Source organism: Oncorhynchus keta, chromosome 22 (assembly GCF_023373465.1).
Source record: "Oncorhynchus keta strain PuntledgeMale-10-30-2019 chromosome 22, Oket_V2, whole genome shotgun sequence".
NCBI classification, from domain to species: Eukaryota; Metazoa; Chordata; class Actinopteri; order Salmoniformes; family Salmonidae; genus Oncorhynchus; species Oncorhynchus keta.
The window spans coordinates 57062114-57079712 of record NC_068442.1 but is presented as its reverse complement, the minus strand read 5'-3'; the positions used below and the strand labels follow the sequence as shown (position 1 = coordinate 57079712).

General features: G+C 45.4%; 1 protein-coding gene across 6 annotated transcripts in view; it reads left to right on the top strand.

The window, feature by feature from the left end:
• The window catches only part of slc9a7 (solute carrier family 9 member 7), a 176962-nt gene that overhangs the window by 86769 nt on the left and 72594 nt on the right, over positions 1 to 17599 (top strand). For all 6 annotated transcript variants that reach the window (XM_052475743.1, XM_052475746.1, XM_052475747.1 and 3 more), the window contains exons 7-10: positions 2740 to 2881; positions 3541 to 3646; positions 5847 to 5935; positions 10572 to 10685. In XM_052475743.1, coding sequence (XP_052331703.1) covers positions 2740 to 2881; positions 3541 to 3646; positions 5847 to 5935; positions 10572 to 10685 — 451 coding nt within the window. The remainder of the gene's footprint in view (positions 1 to 2739; positions 2882 to 3540; positions 3647 to 5846; positions 5936 to 10571; positions 10686 to 17599) is intronic.

Genomic DNA, 17599 nt, shown 5'->3' with positions numbered 1-17599 from the left:
ACTTTGGAGGCAGTATATGATAATAAGAATTAGCATTAGGTTCTTTGGTAACAGCTCTGGTGGACATTCCTGCAGTCAGCATGCCAATTGCACGCTCTGTCAAAATTTGAGACATCTGTTGTGTGACACCACGGCACATTTTAAAGTGGCCTTTTATTGTCCCCAGAACAAGGTGCACCTATGTAATGGTCATGCTGCTTTAATCAGCTTCTTGATATGCCACACCTGTCAGGTGGATGGATTATTTTGGCAGAGGAGGAATGACTGGGATCTTTTATTTCAGCTCATGAAACATGGGACCAAAACTGTACGTGTTTATATTTGTTCAGTGTAGTATGCTGCCTCTGGAGAAAATTAGGGTTAAGTGTCTTGCTCAAGGGCATTTCAACATATTTTTCACCTTGTCGGCTAGGGTATACAAAAGCAGCGACCTTTCACTTACAGGCCCAATGCTCTAACCGCTAGGCTACCTGCCACCTGTGTAACGTATTGTGTCTGAAACGTATTGTCTGTGAAACGTATTGTGTCTGTAACGTATTGTGTCTGTAACGTATTGTGTCCGTAACGTATTGTGTCCGTAACGTATTGTGTCCGTAACGTATTGTGTCTGTAACGTATTGTGTCTGTAACGTATTGTGTCTGTAACGTATTGTGTCTGTGAAACGTATTGTGTCTGTGTAACGTATTGTGTCTGTGTAACGTATTGTGTCTGTGAAACGTATTGTGTCTGTGAAACGTATTGTGTCTGTGAAACGTATTGTGTCTGTAACGTATTGTGTCTGAGAAACGTATTGTGTCGAAATTGTGTCTGTGAAACGTATTGTGTCTGTGAAACGTATTGTGTCTGTGAAACGTATTGTGTCTGTGAAACGTATTGTGTCTGTGAAACGTATTGTGTCTGTGAAACGTATTGTGTCTGTGAAACGTATTGTGTCTGTGAAACGTATTGTGTCTGTGAAACGTATTGTGTCTGTAACGTATTGTGTCTGTGAAACGTATTGTGTCTGTGTAACGTATTGTGTCTGTAACGTATTGTGTCTGTAACGTATTGTGTCTGTGTCTGTCTGTAACGTATTGTGTCTGTGTAACGTATTGTGTCTGTGTAATTGTGTCTGTGTAACGTATTGTTGTGTCTGTGTAACGTATTGTGTCTGTGAAACGTATTGTGTCTGTGAAACGTATTGTGTCTGTGAAACGTATTGTGTCTGTAACGTATTGTGTCTGTGTAACGTATTGTGTCTGTGTAACGTATTGTGTCTGTGTAACGTATTGTGTCTGTGTCGTATTGTGTCTGTAACGTATTGTGTCTGTGTAACGTATTGTGTCTGTGTAACGTATTGTGTCTGTAACGTATTGTGTCTGTGTAACGTATTGTGTCTGTATTGTGTCTGTGAAACGTATTGTGTCTGTGAAATTGTGTCGTACGTATTGTGTTGTGTCTGTGAAACGTATTGTGTCTGTAACGTATTGTGTCTGTGAAACGTATTGTGTCTGTAACGTATTGTGTCTGTAACGTATTGTGTCTGTAACGTATTGTGTCTGTGAAACGTATTGTGTCTGTGAAACGTGAAACGTATTGTGTCTGTGAAACGTATTGTGTCTGTGAAACGTATTGTGTCTGTAACGTATTGTGTCTGTAACGTATTGTGTCTGTGTAACGTATTGTGTCTGTGTAACGTATTGTGTCTGTGTAACGTATTGTGTCTGTATTGTGTCTGTCTGTGTAACGTATTGTGTCTGTAACGTATTGTGTCTGTAACGTATTGTGTCTGTAACGTATTGTGTCTGTAACGTATTGTGTCTGTAACGTATTGTGTCTGTAACGTATTGTGTCTGTAACGTATTGTGTCTGTAACGTATTGTGTCTGTAACGTATTGTGTCTGTAACGTATTGTGTCTGTAACGTATTGTGTCTGTAACGTATTGTGTCTGTAACGTATTGTGTCTGTAACGTATTGTGTCTGTAACGTATTGTGTCGTATTGTGTCTGTAACGTATTGTGTCTGTGAATTGTGTCTGTAATTGTGTCTGTGTAACGTATTGTGTCTGTGTAACGTATTGTGTCTGTGTAACGTATTGTGTCTGTGAAAAACGTATTGTGTCTGTAACGTATGTGTGCCTGTAACGTATTGTGTCTGTGAAACGTATTGTGTCTGTAACGTATTGTGCCTGTAACGTATTGTGTCTGTGAAACGTATTGTGTCTGTAACGTATGTGTGTCTGTAACGTATTGTCTACCACCTGTATAACGTATCGTCTACCACCTGTATAACCTATCGTCTACCACCTGTATAACCTATCGTCTACCACCCGTATAACGTATTGTCTACCACCCGTATAACGTATCGTCTACCACCTGTATAACGTATCGTCTACCACCCGTATAACCGTATGACGTATCGTCTACCACCCGTATGACGTATCGTCTACCACCCGTATGACGTATCGTCTACCACCCGTATGACGTATCGTCTACCACCCGTATGACGTATCGTCTACCACCCGTATGACGTATCGTCTACCACCCGTATGACGTATCGTCTACCACCCGTATGACGTATCGTCTACCACCCGTATGACGTATCGTCTACCACCCGTATGACGTATCGTCTACCACCCGTATGTCTACCACGTATAACGTATCGTCTACCACCTGTATAACGTATCGTCTACCACCTGTGAAACAGGATATTTGATGGATAAAAGTGTTGACTGTGTGTTCTGTTTTCTTTGTTCCAGGTCTATTGTAGCCTATCAGCCGGCTGGAGCCAGTACACACGCCTTCGATGCCACAGCCTTCTTCAAGTCAGTGGGGGTTTTCCTGGGCATCTTCAGTGGATCCTTCGCCATGGGAGCCATCACTGGAGTGGTCACTGCCCTCATATCCTTCTACTGCAACATCACTACACGACATGGGGATCCAGTAACTAAAATCACTGACAAAGGGTGCTGCTTGTTTATGATGTTGGGTGGAAAGAGTCATGTTTTTAGCTAGTCTGAAGTGGTCACTGCCCTCATCCTTACCTGAAAGATTACCACAACTTGTTTTTGTTTACATTTCTAAAAGATAACTTTATTAACAGTGTATTCAGTACACTGGCAATAGTGTATTGTAGTGTCCCCTGAAGCAATGGCAATAGTGTATTGTAGTGTCCCCTGAAGCACTGGCAATAGTGTATTGTAGTGTCCCCTGAAGCAATGGCAATAGTGTATTGTAGTGTCCCCTGAAGCAATGGCAATAGTGTATTGTAGTGTCCCCTGAAGCAATGGCAGTGTCCCCTGAAGCAATGGCAATAGTGTATTGTAGTGTCCCCTGAAGCAATGGCAATAGTGTATTGTAGTGTCCCCTGAAGCAATGGCAATAGTGTATTGTAGTGTCCCCTGAAGCAATGGCAATAGTGTATTGTAGTGTCCCCTGAAGCAATGGCAATAGTGTATTGTAGTGTCCCCTGAAGCAATGGCAATAGTGTATTGTAGTGTCCCCTGAAGCAATGGCAATAGTGTTTGTGAAATGTTTTGATTCTCTAACTCTGTCTCTACGTGACCAAGTTCACCAAGCTGCACTGTTTCCCTCTGCTGGAGACTGCCCTCTTCTTCCTCATGTCCTGGAGCACCTTCCTATTGGCCGAGGCCTGCGGGTTCACAGGTCAGGACCGGGTTGGAGGGGTTAAGAGGGGCTCTGTTTGCATCCCAAATAGCAGCTTATTCCCTATAAAGTGCATATGGCTATGGTCAAATGTAGTGCACTATGTAGGGAATAGGGTGCTGTTTGGGAAGTATACACAGTATGGTCAGCACACAGGCTGCAGTAAATGTTTTACAGATTCTGCTAAAGATAGAGCAGAGCACAGAGAAAAAGAATATGATTATGATGCTGCGCAGCTAGGCCTAGCAGGCCACTGCTCCACTATCACACATCTACAATACAACGTCCATGTGTAGAGAGTGCATGTCTTATGTATACAGTACCAGTCAAAAGTTTGGACACACCTACTCATTCAAGGGTTTTTCTTTATTTTTAACATTGTAGAATAATAGTGAAGACATCAAAACTATGAAATAACACACATGGAATCATGTAGTAACCAAAAAAAGTGTTAAATAAAATCAAAATATATTTTACATTTGATATTCTTCAAATAGCCACCTTTTGCCTTTGACAGCTTTGCACACTCTTAGGTCGGCTATTTGAGCCAGGAAAGGGGGCTTTACTATTCTTGGGTAGCGGAATGACTTTCGCTTCCCTCCAGGCCTGAGGGCCACACACTCTCTAGTAGGTTTAGATTGAAGATGTGGCAATATCGTCCGCTATTATCCTCAGTCATTTTCCATCCAAGTTGTGGCTTGTCATTGTTAATTGACAACAATGATTCTTTCACCTTTTCCACACTGACTTTACAGAATTTACAATTACAATGCTTGTCTTCCATAATTTGATCAGTTATGGCATGTCATGCCTAATATAACGGTTTTGAGTTGTTTTTTTCAGGGTCGGTTGCGCCGACCAGATAAAATATAGATTTGTCCTTTTGGTTTGAGGGATTGAGTCAAATCTACACCAATACAAAGGAATCATGCAGAAGTCATTATGGACGTACACTTTTCATAAACCCTGAACACATTGGAAATAACTTGAAATCAACTCTTTTTGTGTTGGCTGTATTCCCAAAATAAATGTAAAAATACACGCAATAATGTCACAACACAATGAACTCTGGTTCCTCAAGAAAAGTCCCGTACCTCAGGCCTAAAAAGAGTCCAGCCCGGTAAATGAGTTCAGTGAACCCAAGTGACCATAGTCACGCAATTGTTCCCTCCATAAAGTGACGTGTAAAAACCGGTCTCATTCATACACTCAGAATGCAATAAATATCTGTTCCACACACACAAGGGAGGATCAGGAATCTTCAGCTACAACTGAACACACAAACCAACACGTTATAAATCACACCAAAACAAAGGAAGTGCCGAATGCCAAAAAAATGATAAGTCAGAACTTCCAATCAATCCGCCAACAGGAGCCGAGGAGAACAGTGGAGACGTAATGTAGATCAATAGACTGGTTGATCCTGTGACACGGCTTTTACACACCTTTTAAATACAACAAAACAAACTGGGTTTGAACGTTGAACACTTCCTCTATTTGCTTCCTTGATGCTGAGATGCTGAGGCGGTCTGTTTGGGAATTATAGGGGAAGCGGCCCATTGGCAGGAGAAGCACTGAGACGGTTTAGACAAATTCAGGGCCGTCACACTAAGTTTGCTAATCTTGTCAATGAAAAAAATAATTTATGTAATTTGCCAATATCACTGGTGAATGAGACATCTGATTCAATGAATGATGGAGCTGAGTTTGCCTTTTTGCCCAAAATATAGTTTAAGGTGCTCCAAATCTTTTAACTATCAATCTTTGTCATTTGTCTTTGTTTCATAGTTTAGTTTAGTTAGTTTATGCTTTTTATTCAGTTTAGTAACATGATTTCTCAATTTGCAATACATTTGCCAATCGGTTACGCAGCCAGATTTATTTGCAATTCAATGCCTTTTGCCTTATCCCTCTCAACCGTAATTACCATAATATTTTTAATTCCTCATCCACGGGGATTTAACATATTTTAGTCATTTTGTTAATGGCTGCATACTTATTACTTATAAGTAACTGGAATAAGCAATTTGTGTTCCCAATTGCACCCTATTTCCTAGATAGTGCACTATCCATATGGCACCCTGTTCCATTTATAGTGCACTACTTTTGGCCAGAGAGGTCCACGTGGGAAGCAGACTGTATCCTCAGGTGTTTTAGCTGTGTTATGCTTAGGCTGTTCTCTCTGTGTGTTCTGTCCCAGGTGTCGTGGCGGTGCTATTCTGTGGGATCACTCAGGCCCACTACACATACAACAACCTGTCTGAGGAGTCCACCAAGCGCACCAAGCAGGTAACACTCTACATACTACACACTAACACTCTAGCCCTAAACCTTACCACTAACCCTCTCCAGCCCCTCTCCTCTCCTGGTTGTCATGCTAGCTGTAAAGGGTTTAATCTGAAGCAACAATGGTGCTATCCAGGAGCACAGGACATCAATAAGCTGCTCCCAAACATTTTAAACCAGCATCAGGAAATGTAGTCTATCATAGTTCATGTGGGATTCAATGACATTGTGAAGGACAGCTCAGAACAGTTGAAGAAGATTGATTTTAAAGAACTGATTGGGTCTCTACTTGACACCAACAAACGCCCCATAATATCTGTCCCTATGCCCTCCCTAAATCATTTACATTTCATCAGACTTTTAAATCAAATCAAATGTAAGAAGGGCTATATAAATACATCTGCTGATATCGCAAAGTGCTGTACAGAAACCCCGCCTAAAATCCCAAACAGCAAGCAATGCAGGTGTAGAAGCACGGTGGCTAGGAAAAACTCCCTAGAAAGGCCAAGACCTAGGAAGAAACCTAGAGACAAACCAGGCTTCGAGGAGGGGTGGCCAGTCCTCTTCTGGCTGTGCCGGGTAGAGATTATAACAGAACATGGCAAGATGTTCAAATTTTCATAGATGACCAGCAGGGTCAAATAATAATAATCACAGTGAATGTCGAGGGTGCAACATGTCAGCACCTCAGGAGTAAATGTCAGTTGTCTTTTCATAGCCGATCATTGAGAGTATCTCTACCGCTCCTGCTGTGTCTAGAGAATTGAAAACAGCAGGTCTGGGACCGGTAGCACGTCCGGTGAACAGGTCAGGGTTCCATAGCCGCAGGCAGAACAGTTGAAACTGGAGCAGCAGCACGACCAGGTGGACTGGGGGCAGCCAGGAGTCATCATGCCAGGTAGCCCTGAGGCATGATCCTAGGGCTCAGGTCCTCTGAGAGGAGGGAGAGGGAGAGAATTAGAGGGAACATACTTAAATTCACACAGGACACCGGATAAAACAGGAGAAGGACTCCAGATATAACAAACTGACCCTAGCCCCTCGACACAAACTTCTGCAGCGTAAACACTGGAGGCTGAGACGGGAGGGGTCAGGAGACACTGTGGCCCCATCCGATGATACCCCCGGACAGGGCCAAACAGGCAGGATATAACCCCATCCACTTTGCCAAAGGACAGCCCCCACACCACTAGAGGGATATCTTCAACCACCAACCTACCATGCTGAGACGAGGCCGAGTATAGCCCACAAAGATCTCCGCCACGGCACAACCCAAGGTTGTTTTTATCCCTCCATAACAAAACTATTGCAGCTCTGTGGGTTTAACATTTATTGACAATATTGATACCTTCTAGAAACGGCTTGTTTTATAAAGAGGATAGGATCCACCCAGATCACTTGGGTTCCTGGATCCTTTCATAGCATTATAAGGAGGATGGGATCCACCCAGATCACTTGGGTTCCTGGATCCTTTCATAGCATTATAAGGAGGATAGGATCCACCCAGATCACTTGGGTTCCTGGATCCTTTCACAGATGGTCCAATACCCTGTAAAGAGCCAACTGCACTGGGGACAGATGGTCCAATACCCTGTAAAGAGCCAACTGCACTGGGGACAGATGGTCCAATACCCTGTAAAGAGCCAACTGCCCTGGGGACAGATGGTCCAATACCCTGTAAAGAGCCAACTGCACTGGGACAGATGGTCCAATACCCTGTAAAGAGCCAACTGCCCTGGGGACAGATGGTCCAATACCCTGTAAAGAGCCAACTGCACTGGGGACAGATGGTCCAATACCCTGTAAAGAGCCAACTGCACTGGGGACAGATGGTCCAATACCCTGTAAAGAGCCAACTCCACTGGGGACAGATGGTCCAATACCCTGTAAAGAGCCAACTGCACTGGGACAGATGGTCCAATACCCTGTAAAGAGCCAACTCCACTGGGGACAGATGGTCCAATAAGCTGTAAAGAGCCAACTGCACTGGGACAGATGGTCCAATACCCTGTAAAGAGCCAACTGCACTGGGACAGATGGTCCAATACCCTGTAAAGAGCCAACTGCACTGGGACAGATGGTCCAATACCCTGTAAAGAGCCAACTGCACTGGGACAGATGGTCCAATACCCTGTAAAGAGCCAACTGCACTGGGGACAGATGGTCCAATAAGCTGTAAAGAGCCAACTCCACTGGGGACAGATGGTCCAATAAGCTGTAAAGAGCCAACTGCACTGGGACAGATGGTCCAATACCCTCTAAAGAGCCAACTCCACTGGGGACAGATGGTCCAATAAGCTGTAAAGAGCCAACTGCACTGGGACAGATGGTCCAATACCCTGTAAAGAGCCAACTCCACTGGGGACAGATGGTCCAATACCCTGTAAAGAGCCAACTGCACTGGGACAGATGGTCCAATACCCTCTAAAGAGCCAACTGCACTGGGACAGATGGTCCAATACCCTCTAAAGAGCCAACTGCACTGGGACAGATGGTCCAATACCCTCTAAAGAGCCAACTCCACTGGGGACAGATGGTCCAATACCCTGTAAAGAGCCAACTCCACTGGGGACAGATGGTCCAATACCCTGTAAAGAGCCAACTGCACTGGGACAGATGGTCCAATACCCTCTAAAGAGCCAACTCCACTGGGGACAGATGGTCCAATAAGCTGTAAAGAGCCAACTGCACTGGGGACAGATGGTCCAATACCCTGTTAAAGGCCACTCAGACTGGGGACTCCATCCCCAAGTCATGAAAAACTTCTTCTGTTTTTCAACCCCTCCACAAATGTCTTAACAAACTATACTTTTGGCAAGTTATTTGTGTCATGCACAAAGTAGATGTCCTAAGTCATTTTTCCAACAATTGTTTACAGACAGATTATTTCACTTATAATTCACTGTATCACAATTCCAGTGGGTCAGAAGTTTACATACACTAAGTTGACTGTGCCTTTAAACAGCTCGGACAATTCCAGAAAATGATGGCTTTAGAAGCTTCTGACTCAGTGCAAACTCAGTCTGCTTGACATCATGGGAAAATCAAAAGAAATCAGCCAAGACCTCAGAAAAATTATTGTAGACCTTGGGGGCAATTTCCAAACGCCTGAAGGTACCACGTTCATCTGTACAAACAATAGTACGCAAGTATAAACACCATGGGACCACGCAGCCATCATACCGCTCAGGAAGGAGACGCGTTCTGTCTCCTAGAGATGAACGTACTTTGGTGCAAAAAGTGCAAATCAATCCCAGAACAACAGCAAAGGACCATGTGAAGATGCTGGAGGAAACGGGTACAAAAGTATCTATATCCACAGTAAAATGAGTCCTATATCAACATAAGCTAAAAGGCCGCTCAGCAAGGAAGAGGCCACTGCTCCAAAACCGCCATAAAAAAGCCAGGCTACGGTTTGAAACTGCACATGGGGACAAAGATCGTACTTTTTGGAGAAACGTCCTCTGGTCTGATGAAACAAAAATAGAACTATTTGGCCATAATGACCATCGTTATGTTTGGAGGAAAAAGGGGAGGCTTGCAAGTCGAATAACACCATCCCAACCGTGAAGCACGGGGGTGGCATCATCATGTTGTGGGGGTGCTTTGCTGCAGGAGGGACTGGTGCACTTCACAAAATAGATGGCGTCATGAGGCAGGAAAATGATGTGGATATATTGAAGCAACATCTCAAGACATCAGTCAGGAAGTTATATATATATATATATACTGTGTTGTATTTTAGTCTCTGCCGCTCCGACGTTGTTCGTCCAAATATTTATATATTCTTAATTCTTTACTTTAGATTTGTGCCTTTTGTTAGATATTACTGCACTGTTGGAGCAAGAAACACAAGCATTTAGCTACACCCGCAATGACATCTGCTGAACAGGTGTATGTGACCAATGACATCTGCTGAACAGGTTTATGTGACCAATAACATCTGATTCTGTGGTAGCGGAGCATCTCCATTGTTTGTGTCCAGTACGCGCTTTGAGCTTTGCAGACGAGTGACCAATTTTTCGTGTCCTGGGCGGCTCCCTGCAAGGGGAGGCCCCTTTCTCATCAACAGTTATCACATTGTATTGTGGATGCTATAATATTGGCCTATAACAGCAAGGGGTTATAAGCAGGGCTCACTCCATGGCTACATCTTAGGCAATGTTCAAGGGCATCTCCTTGCAGGAGATTTGCAATGCGGCTTGTTTGGCATCCTCTCATACTTTTGAGGTCCTACTGACCAGACGTCCCTGTACCTTCATTGACGGGTGTCGGGGCCTCTGAGGGTTGATACGTTTGGACTGTCTGGCTTCGGAGGGCCTCTGGCCATACCCCACTGTGGGATGTCTAAACTAATAATTGAAAGAGAACTTATGGTTTCTTGCTTAACCCTGGTTCTCTGATATTATGAGTGACCCATTTTACCACATTCCCCTACTCGCAAGAGTGTGAGGAAGTTCTACTTTTCTGTTTTCGCTAGGCCTGGTATTAACTGACTGACTGGCATCCTTTTAAAGCTACCTGGTTGAGGAGAAACCTCAGAATATAAAAGGGATGAAACATAAAGATTAGCCTTCCCAGCTTTGTTGACTTGGATGTGTGTGTGAGTATGTAATGAATTAATCTCTCTGTGTTTCAGCTGTTTGAGGTCCTTCACTTCCTAGCAGAGAACTTCATCTTCTCCTACATGGGCCTGGCTCTGTTCACCTTCCAGAACCATGTATTCAGCCCCATCTTCATCGCCGGGGCCTTCGTATCCTTTAACCCTGAACAGTGACTACTCTATAACTCCAGCACCTCCTCCCTGCTGCTTCCACACGGTCAGTCTAGGTAACCTCCCTGCTGCTTCCACACGGTCAGTCTAGGTAACCTCCCTGCTGCTTCCACACGGTCAGTCTAGGTAACCTCCCTGCTGCTTCTACACGGTCAGTCTAGGTAACAGTGAACTCCCTGCTGCTTCCACACGGTCAGTCTAGGTAACCTCCCTGCTGCTTCCACACGGTCAGTCTAGGTAACCTCCCTGCTGCTTCCACACGGTCAGTCTAGGTAACAGTGACCTCCCTGCTGCTTCCACACGGTCAGTCTAGGTAACAGTGACCTCCCTGCTGCTTCTACACGGTCAGTCTAGGTAACCTCCCTGCTGCTTCCACACGGTCAGTCTAGGTAACCTCCCTGCTGCTTCCACACGGTCAGTCTAGGTAACAGTGACCTCCCTGCTGCTTCCACACGGTCAGTCTAGGTAACCTCCCTGCTGCTTCCACACGGTCAGTCTAGGTAACCTCCCTGCTGCTTCCACACGGTCAGTCTAGGTAACAGTGACCTCCCTGCTGCTTCCACACGGTCAGTCTAGGTAACCTCCCTGCTGCTTCCACACGGTCAGTCTAGGTAACCTCCCTGCTGCTTCCACACGGTCAGTCTAGGTAACAGTGACCTCCTTGCTGCTTCCACACGGTCAGTCTAGGTAACCTCCCTGCTACTTCCATACGGTCAGTCTAGGTAACCTCCCTGCTGCTTCTACATGGTCAGTCAAGGTAACCTCCCTGCTGCTTCCACACGGTCAGTCTAGGTGACAGTGACCTTCCTGCTGCTTCCACACGGTCAGTCTAGGTAACAGTGACCTCCCTGCTGCTTCCACACGGTCAGTCTAGGTAACAGTGACCTCCCTGCTGCTTCTACACGGTTAGTCTAGGTAACAGTGACCTCCCTGCTGCTTCTACACGGTTAGTCTAGGTAACCTCCCTGCTGCTTCTACACGGTCAGTCTAGGTAACAGTGACCTCCCTGCTGCTTCTACACGGTCAGTCTAGGTAACAGTGAACTCCCTGCTGCTTCCACACGGTCAGTCTAGGTAACCTCCCTGCTGCTTCCACACGGTCAGTCTAGGTAACAGTGACCTCCCTGCTGCTTCCACACGGTCAGTCTAGGTAACAGTGACCTCCCTGCTGCTTCCACACGGTCAGTCTATGTAACAGTGACCTCCCTGCTGCTTCCACACGGTCAGTCTATGTAACAGTGACCTCCCTGCTGCTTCTACACGGTCAGTCTAGGTAACCTCCCTGCTGCTTCCACACGGTCAGTCTAGGTGACCGTGACCTCCCTGCTGCTTCTACACGGTCAGTCTAGGTAACAGTGACCTCCCTGCTGTTTCCACACGGTCAGTCTAGGTAACAGTAACCTCCCTGCTGCTTCTACACGGTCAGTCTAGGTAACCTCCCTGCTGCTTCCACACGGTCAGTCTAGGTAACCTCCCTGCTGCTTCTACACGGTCAGTCTAGGTAACAGTGACCTCCCTGCTGCTTCTACACGATCAGTCTAGGTAACAGTGACCTCCCTGCTGCTTCCACACGGTCAGTCTAGGTAACAGTGACCTCCCTGCTGCTTCCACACGGTCAGTCTAGGTAACCTCCCTGCTACTTCCACACGGTCAGTCTAGGTAACCTCCCTGCTGCTTCCACACGGTCAGTCTAGGTAACCTCCCTGCTGCTTCCACACGGTCAGTCTAGGTAACCTCCCTGCTGCTTCCACACGGTCAGTCTAGGTAACAGTGACCTCCCTGCTGCTTCTACACGGTCAGTCTAGGTAAGTGACCTCCCTGCTGCTTCTACACGGTCAGTCTAGGTAAGTGACCTCCCTGCTGCTTCCACACGGTCAGTCTAGGTAACCTCCCTGCTGCTTCCACACGGTCAGTCTAGGTAACCTCCCTGCTGCTTCCACACGGTCAGTCTAGGTAACCTCCCTGCTGCTTCCACACGGTCAGTCTAGGTAACCTCCCTGCTACTTCCATACGGTCAGTCTAGGTAACCTCCCTGCTGCTTCCACACGGTCAGTCTAGGTAACAGTGACCTCCTTGCTGCTTCCACACGGTCAGTCTAGGTAACAGTGACCTCCCTGCTGCTTCTACACGGTCAGTCTAGGTAACAGTGACCTCCCTGCTGCTTCCACACGGTCAGTCTAGGTAACGCTAACAGAGAGCTGCTTTACAGACAGCGCTGAAGCAAATAATGCAATAGCCAGATATTGTGGAAGTATCAGGGAAGCTTTGATCAGTTATACTGTTTGTTGTCCAAGACTGTTAACATTGATGCACTTCTCAGACAACCAGTATAACTGCTCCTCAAAGCTTCCCTAATACTTCCACAATATTTGGCTTTTGTATTTTTTATTTATTTGCTTAATGCGTTGATACATTTCCATTGTTTTTGTTTGGGTCAAAGTGGTTCTAATCTGCCTGGCTAGGCAGTGTTTAGACCTGCTCTGTCCCCTCCTACAGACAAGGCTTCATCTGGATTTATCCTGCCCTCCACAGCCCTTTAAATCCCCTGACCGTGTCTTCTATCCTCTCTTCCTGTGTTTAGCTTTGTTTATCTCTAACGCACCACCACACCACAGCCAGCTCAGAGAGGATAAATAACACCCGTGCATGCTGGGACAGCAAAGGATGCTGCTCTTTAAAAGAGACAAAGGGGAATGGAAACACTGATTTAGAATGCCAGCCAACTAACTGTAAATTGTTGCTTCAATAAACCTACTGAAGCCGCTCATGTTTGAGCCGGTCGTTTTGTGCTGCCAGGTAATGGCTAGAGCATGAGGTTGATGTGTTTGATGTCTGGATGGCGATGTATTACATCCAGGTCAGAGGTTCCTGTCTGTCTGGATGGATGGATGGTGATGTATTACATCCTGTCTGGATGGTGATGTATTACATCCTGTCTGGATGGTGATGTATTACATCCTGTCTGGATGGTGATGTATTACATCCTGTCTGGATGGTGATGTATTACATCCTGTCTGTCTGTCTGGATGGTGATGTATTACATCCTGTCTGTCAGTCTGGATGGATGGTGATGTATTACATCCTGTCAGTCTGTCTGGATGGATGGTGATGTATTACATCCTGTCTGTCAGTCTGGATGGATGGTGATGTATTACATCCTGTCTGTCTGTCTGGATGGATGGATGGTGATGTATTACATCCTGTCTGTCTGTCTGTCTGGATGGATGGTGATGTATTACATCCTGTCTGTCTGTCTGTCTGGATGGATGGTGATGTATTACATCCTGTCTGTCTGTCTGGATGGATGGTGATGTATTACATCCTGTCTGTCTGGATGGATGGTGATGTATTACATCCTGTCTGTCTGGATGGATGGATGGTGATGTATTACATCCTGTCTGTCTGGATGGATGGATGGTGATGTATTACATCCTGTCTGTCTGGATGGATGGATGGTGATGTATTACATCCTGTCTGTCTGGATGGATGGATGGTGATGTATTACATCCTGTCTGTCAGTCTGGATGGATGGTGATGTATTACATCCTGTCTGTCTGTCTGTCTGGATGGTGATGTATTACATCCTGTCTGGATGGATGGATGGTGATGTATTACATCCTGTCTGGATGGATGGATGGTGATGTATTACATCCTGTCAGTCTGTCTGGATGGATGGTGATGTATTACATCCTGTCTGTCAGTCTGGATGGATGGTGATGTATTACATCCTGTCTGTCAGTCTGGATGGATGGTGATGTATTACATCCTGTCTGTCTGTCTGGATGGATGGATGGTGATGTATTACATCCTGTCTGTCTGTCTGTCTGGATGGATGGTGATGTATTACATCCTGTCTGTCTGTCTGTCTGGATGGATGGTGATGTATTACATCCTGTCTGTCTGTCTGTCTGGATGGATGGTGATGTATTACATCCTGTCTGTCTGGATGGATGGTGATGTATTACATCCTGTCTGTCTGGATGGATGGATGGTGATGTATTACATCCTGTCTGTCTGGATGGATGGATGGTGATGTATTACATCCTGTCTGTCTGGATGGATGGATGGTGATGTATTACATCCTGTCTGTCTGTCTGTCTGGATGGATGGTGATGTATTACATCCTGTCTGTCTGGATGGATGGTGATGTATTACATCCTGTCTGTCTGGATGGATGGTGATGTATTACATCCTGTCTGTCTGGATGGATGGTGATGTATTACATCCTGTCTGTCTGGATGGATGGTGATGTATTACATCCTGTCTGTCTGTCTGGATGGATGGTGATGTATTACATCCTGTCTGTCTGTCTGGATGGATGGTGGTGTATTACATCCTGTCTGTCAGTCTGTCTGTCTGGATGGATGGTGATGTATTACATCCTGTCTGTGGATGGATGGTGATGTATTACATCCTGTCTGTCTGGATGGTGATGTATTACATCCTGTCTGTCAGTCTGTCTGTCTGGATGGATGGTGATGTATTACATCCTGTCTGTCTGGATGGTGATGTATTACATCCTGTCTGTCTGGATGGTGATGTATTACATCCTGTCTGTCTGGATGGTGATGTATTACATCCTGTCAGTCTGTCTGGATGGATGGTGATGTATTACATCCTGTCAGTCTGTCTGGCTGGATGGATGGTGATGTATTACATCCTGTCTGGATGGATGGTGATGTATTACATCCTGTCTGGATGGATGGTGATGTATTACATCCTGTCTGTCTGGATGGTGATGTATTACATCCTGTCTGTCTGTCTGGATGGATGGTGATGTATTACATCCTGTCAGTCTGTCTGGATGGATGGTGATGTATTACATCCTGTCAGTCTGTCTGGATGGATGGTGATGTATTACATCCTGTCAGTCTGTCTGGATGGATGGTGATGTATTACATCCTGTCAGTCTGTCTGGATGGATGGTGATGTATTACATCCTGTCAGTCTGGATGGATGGATGGTGATGTATTACATCCTGTCAGTCTGGATGGATGGATGGTGATGTATTACATCCTGTCTGGATGGATGGTGATGTATTACATCCTGTCTGTCTGGATGGATGGTGATGTATTACATCCTGTCTGTCTGGATGGATGGTGATGTATTACATCCTGTCTGTCTGGATGGATGGTGATGTATTACATCCTGTCTGTCTGGATGGATGGTGATGTATTACATCCTGTCTGGATGGATGGTGATGTATTACATCCTGTCTGGATGGATGGTGATGTATTACATCCTGTCTGGATGGATGGTGATGTATTACATCCTGTAAGTCTGTCTGTCTGTCTGGATGGTGATGTATTACATCCTGTCTGTCTGTCTGTCTGGATGGATGGTGATGTATTACATCCTGTCTCTGTCTGTCTGGATGGATGGTGATGTATTACATCCTGTAAGTCTGTCTGTCTGGATGGATGGTGATGTATTACATCCTGTAAGTCTGTCTGTCTGGATGGATGGTGATGTATTACATCCTGTCTGTCTGTCTGGATGGATGGTGATGTATTACATCCTGTCTGTCTGTCTGTCTGGATGGTGATGTATTACATCCTGTAAGTCTGTCTGTCTGTCTGGATGGTGATGTATTACATCCTGTAAGTCTGTCTGTCTGGATGGATGGTGATGTATTACATCCTGTAAGTCTGTCTGTCTGGATGGATGGTGATGTATTACATCCTGTAAGTCTGTCTGTCTGGATGGATGGTGATGTATTACATCCTGTAAGTCTGTCTGTCTGGATGGATGGTGATGTATTACATCCTGTCTGTCTGTCTGGATGGATGGTGATGTATTACATCCTGTCTGTCAGTCTGTCTGGATGGATGGATGGTGATGTATTACATCCTGTCTGTCAGTCTGTCTGTCTGGATGGATGGTGATGTATTACATCCTGTCTGTCTGTCTGTCTGGATGGATGGTGATGTATTACATCCTGTAAGTCTGTCTGTCTGGATGGATGGGGATGTATTACATCCTGTCTGTCTGTCTGGATGGTGATGTATTACATCCTGTCTGTCTGTCTGTCTGGATGGATGGTGATGTATTACATCCTGTCTGTCTGTCTGTCTGGATGGATGGTGATGTATTACATCCTGTCTGTCTGGATGGATGGTGATGTATTACATCCTGTCTGTCTGTCTGGATGGATGGTGATGTATTACATCCTGTCTGTCTGTCTGGATGGATGGTGATGTATTACATCCTGTCTGTCTGTCTGGATGGATGGATGGATGGTGATGTATTACATCCTGTCTGTCAGTCTGTCTGGATGGATGGATGGTGATGTATTACATCCTGTCTGTCAGTCTGTCTGTCTGGATGGATGGTGATGTATTACATTCTGTCTGTCTGTCTGTCTGGATGGTGATGTATTACATCCTGTCAGTCTGTCTGGATGGATGGATGGTGATGTATTACATCCTGTCTGGATGGATGGATGGTGATGTATTACATCCTGTCTGGATGGATGGATGGTGATGTATTACATCCTGTCTGGATGGATGGATGGTGATGTATTACATCCTGTCTGGATGGATGGATGGTGATGTATTACATCCTGTCTGGATGGATGGATGGTGATGTATTACATCCTGTCTGTCTGGATGGATGGTGATGTATTACATCCTGTCTGTCTGTCTGGATGGATGGATGGTGATGTATTACATCCTGTCTGTCTGTCTGGATGGATGGATGGTGATGTATTACATCCTGTCTGTCTGTCTGGATGGATGGATGGATGGTGATGTATTACATCCTGTCTGTCTGGATGGATGGATGGTGATGTATTACAGTCTGTCTGTCTGGATGGATGGTGATGTATTACATCCTGTCTGGATGGATGGATGGTGATGTATTACATCCTGTCTGTCTGTCTGGATGGATGGTGAT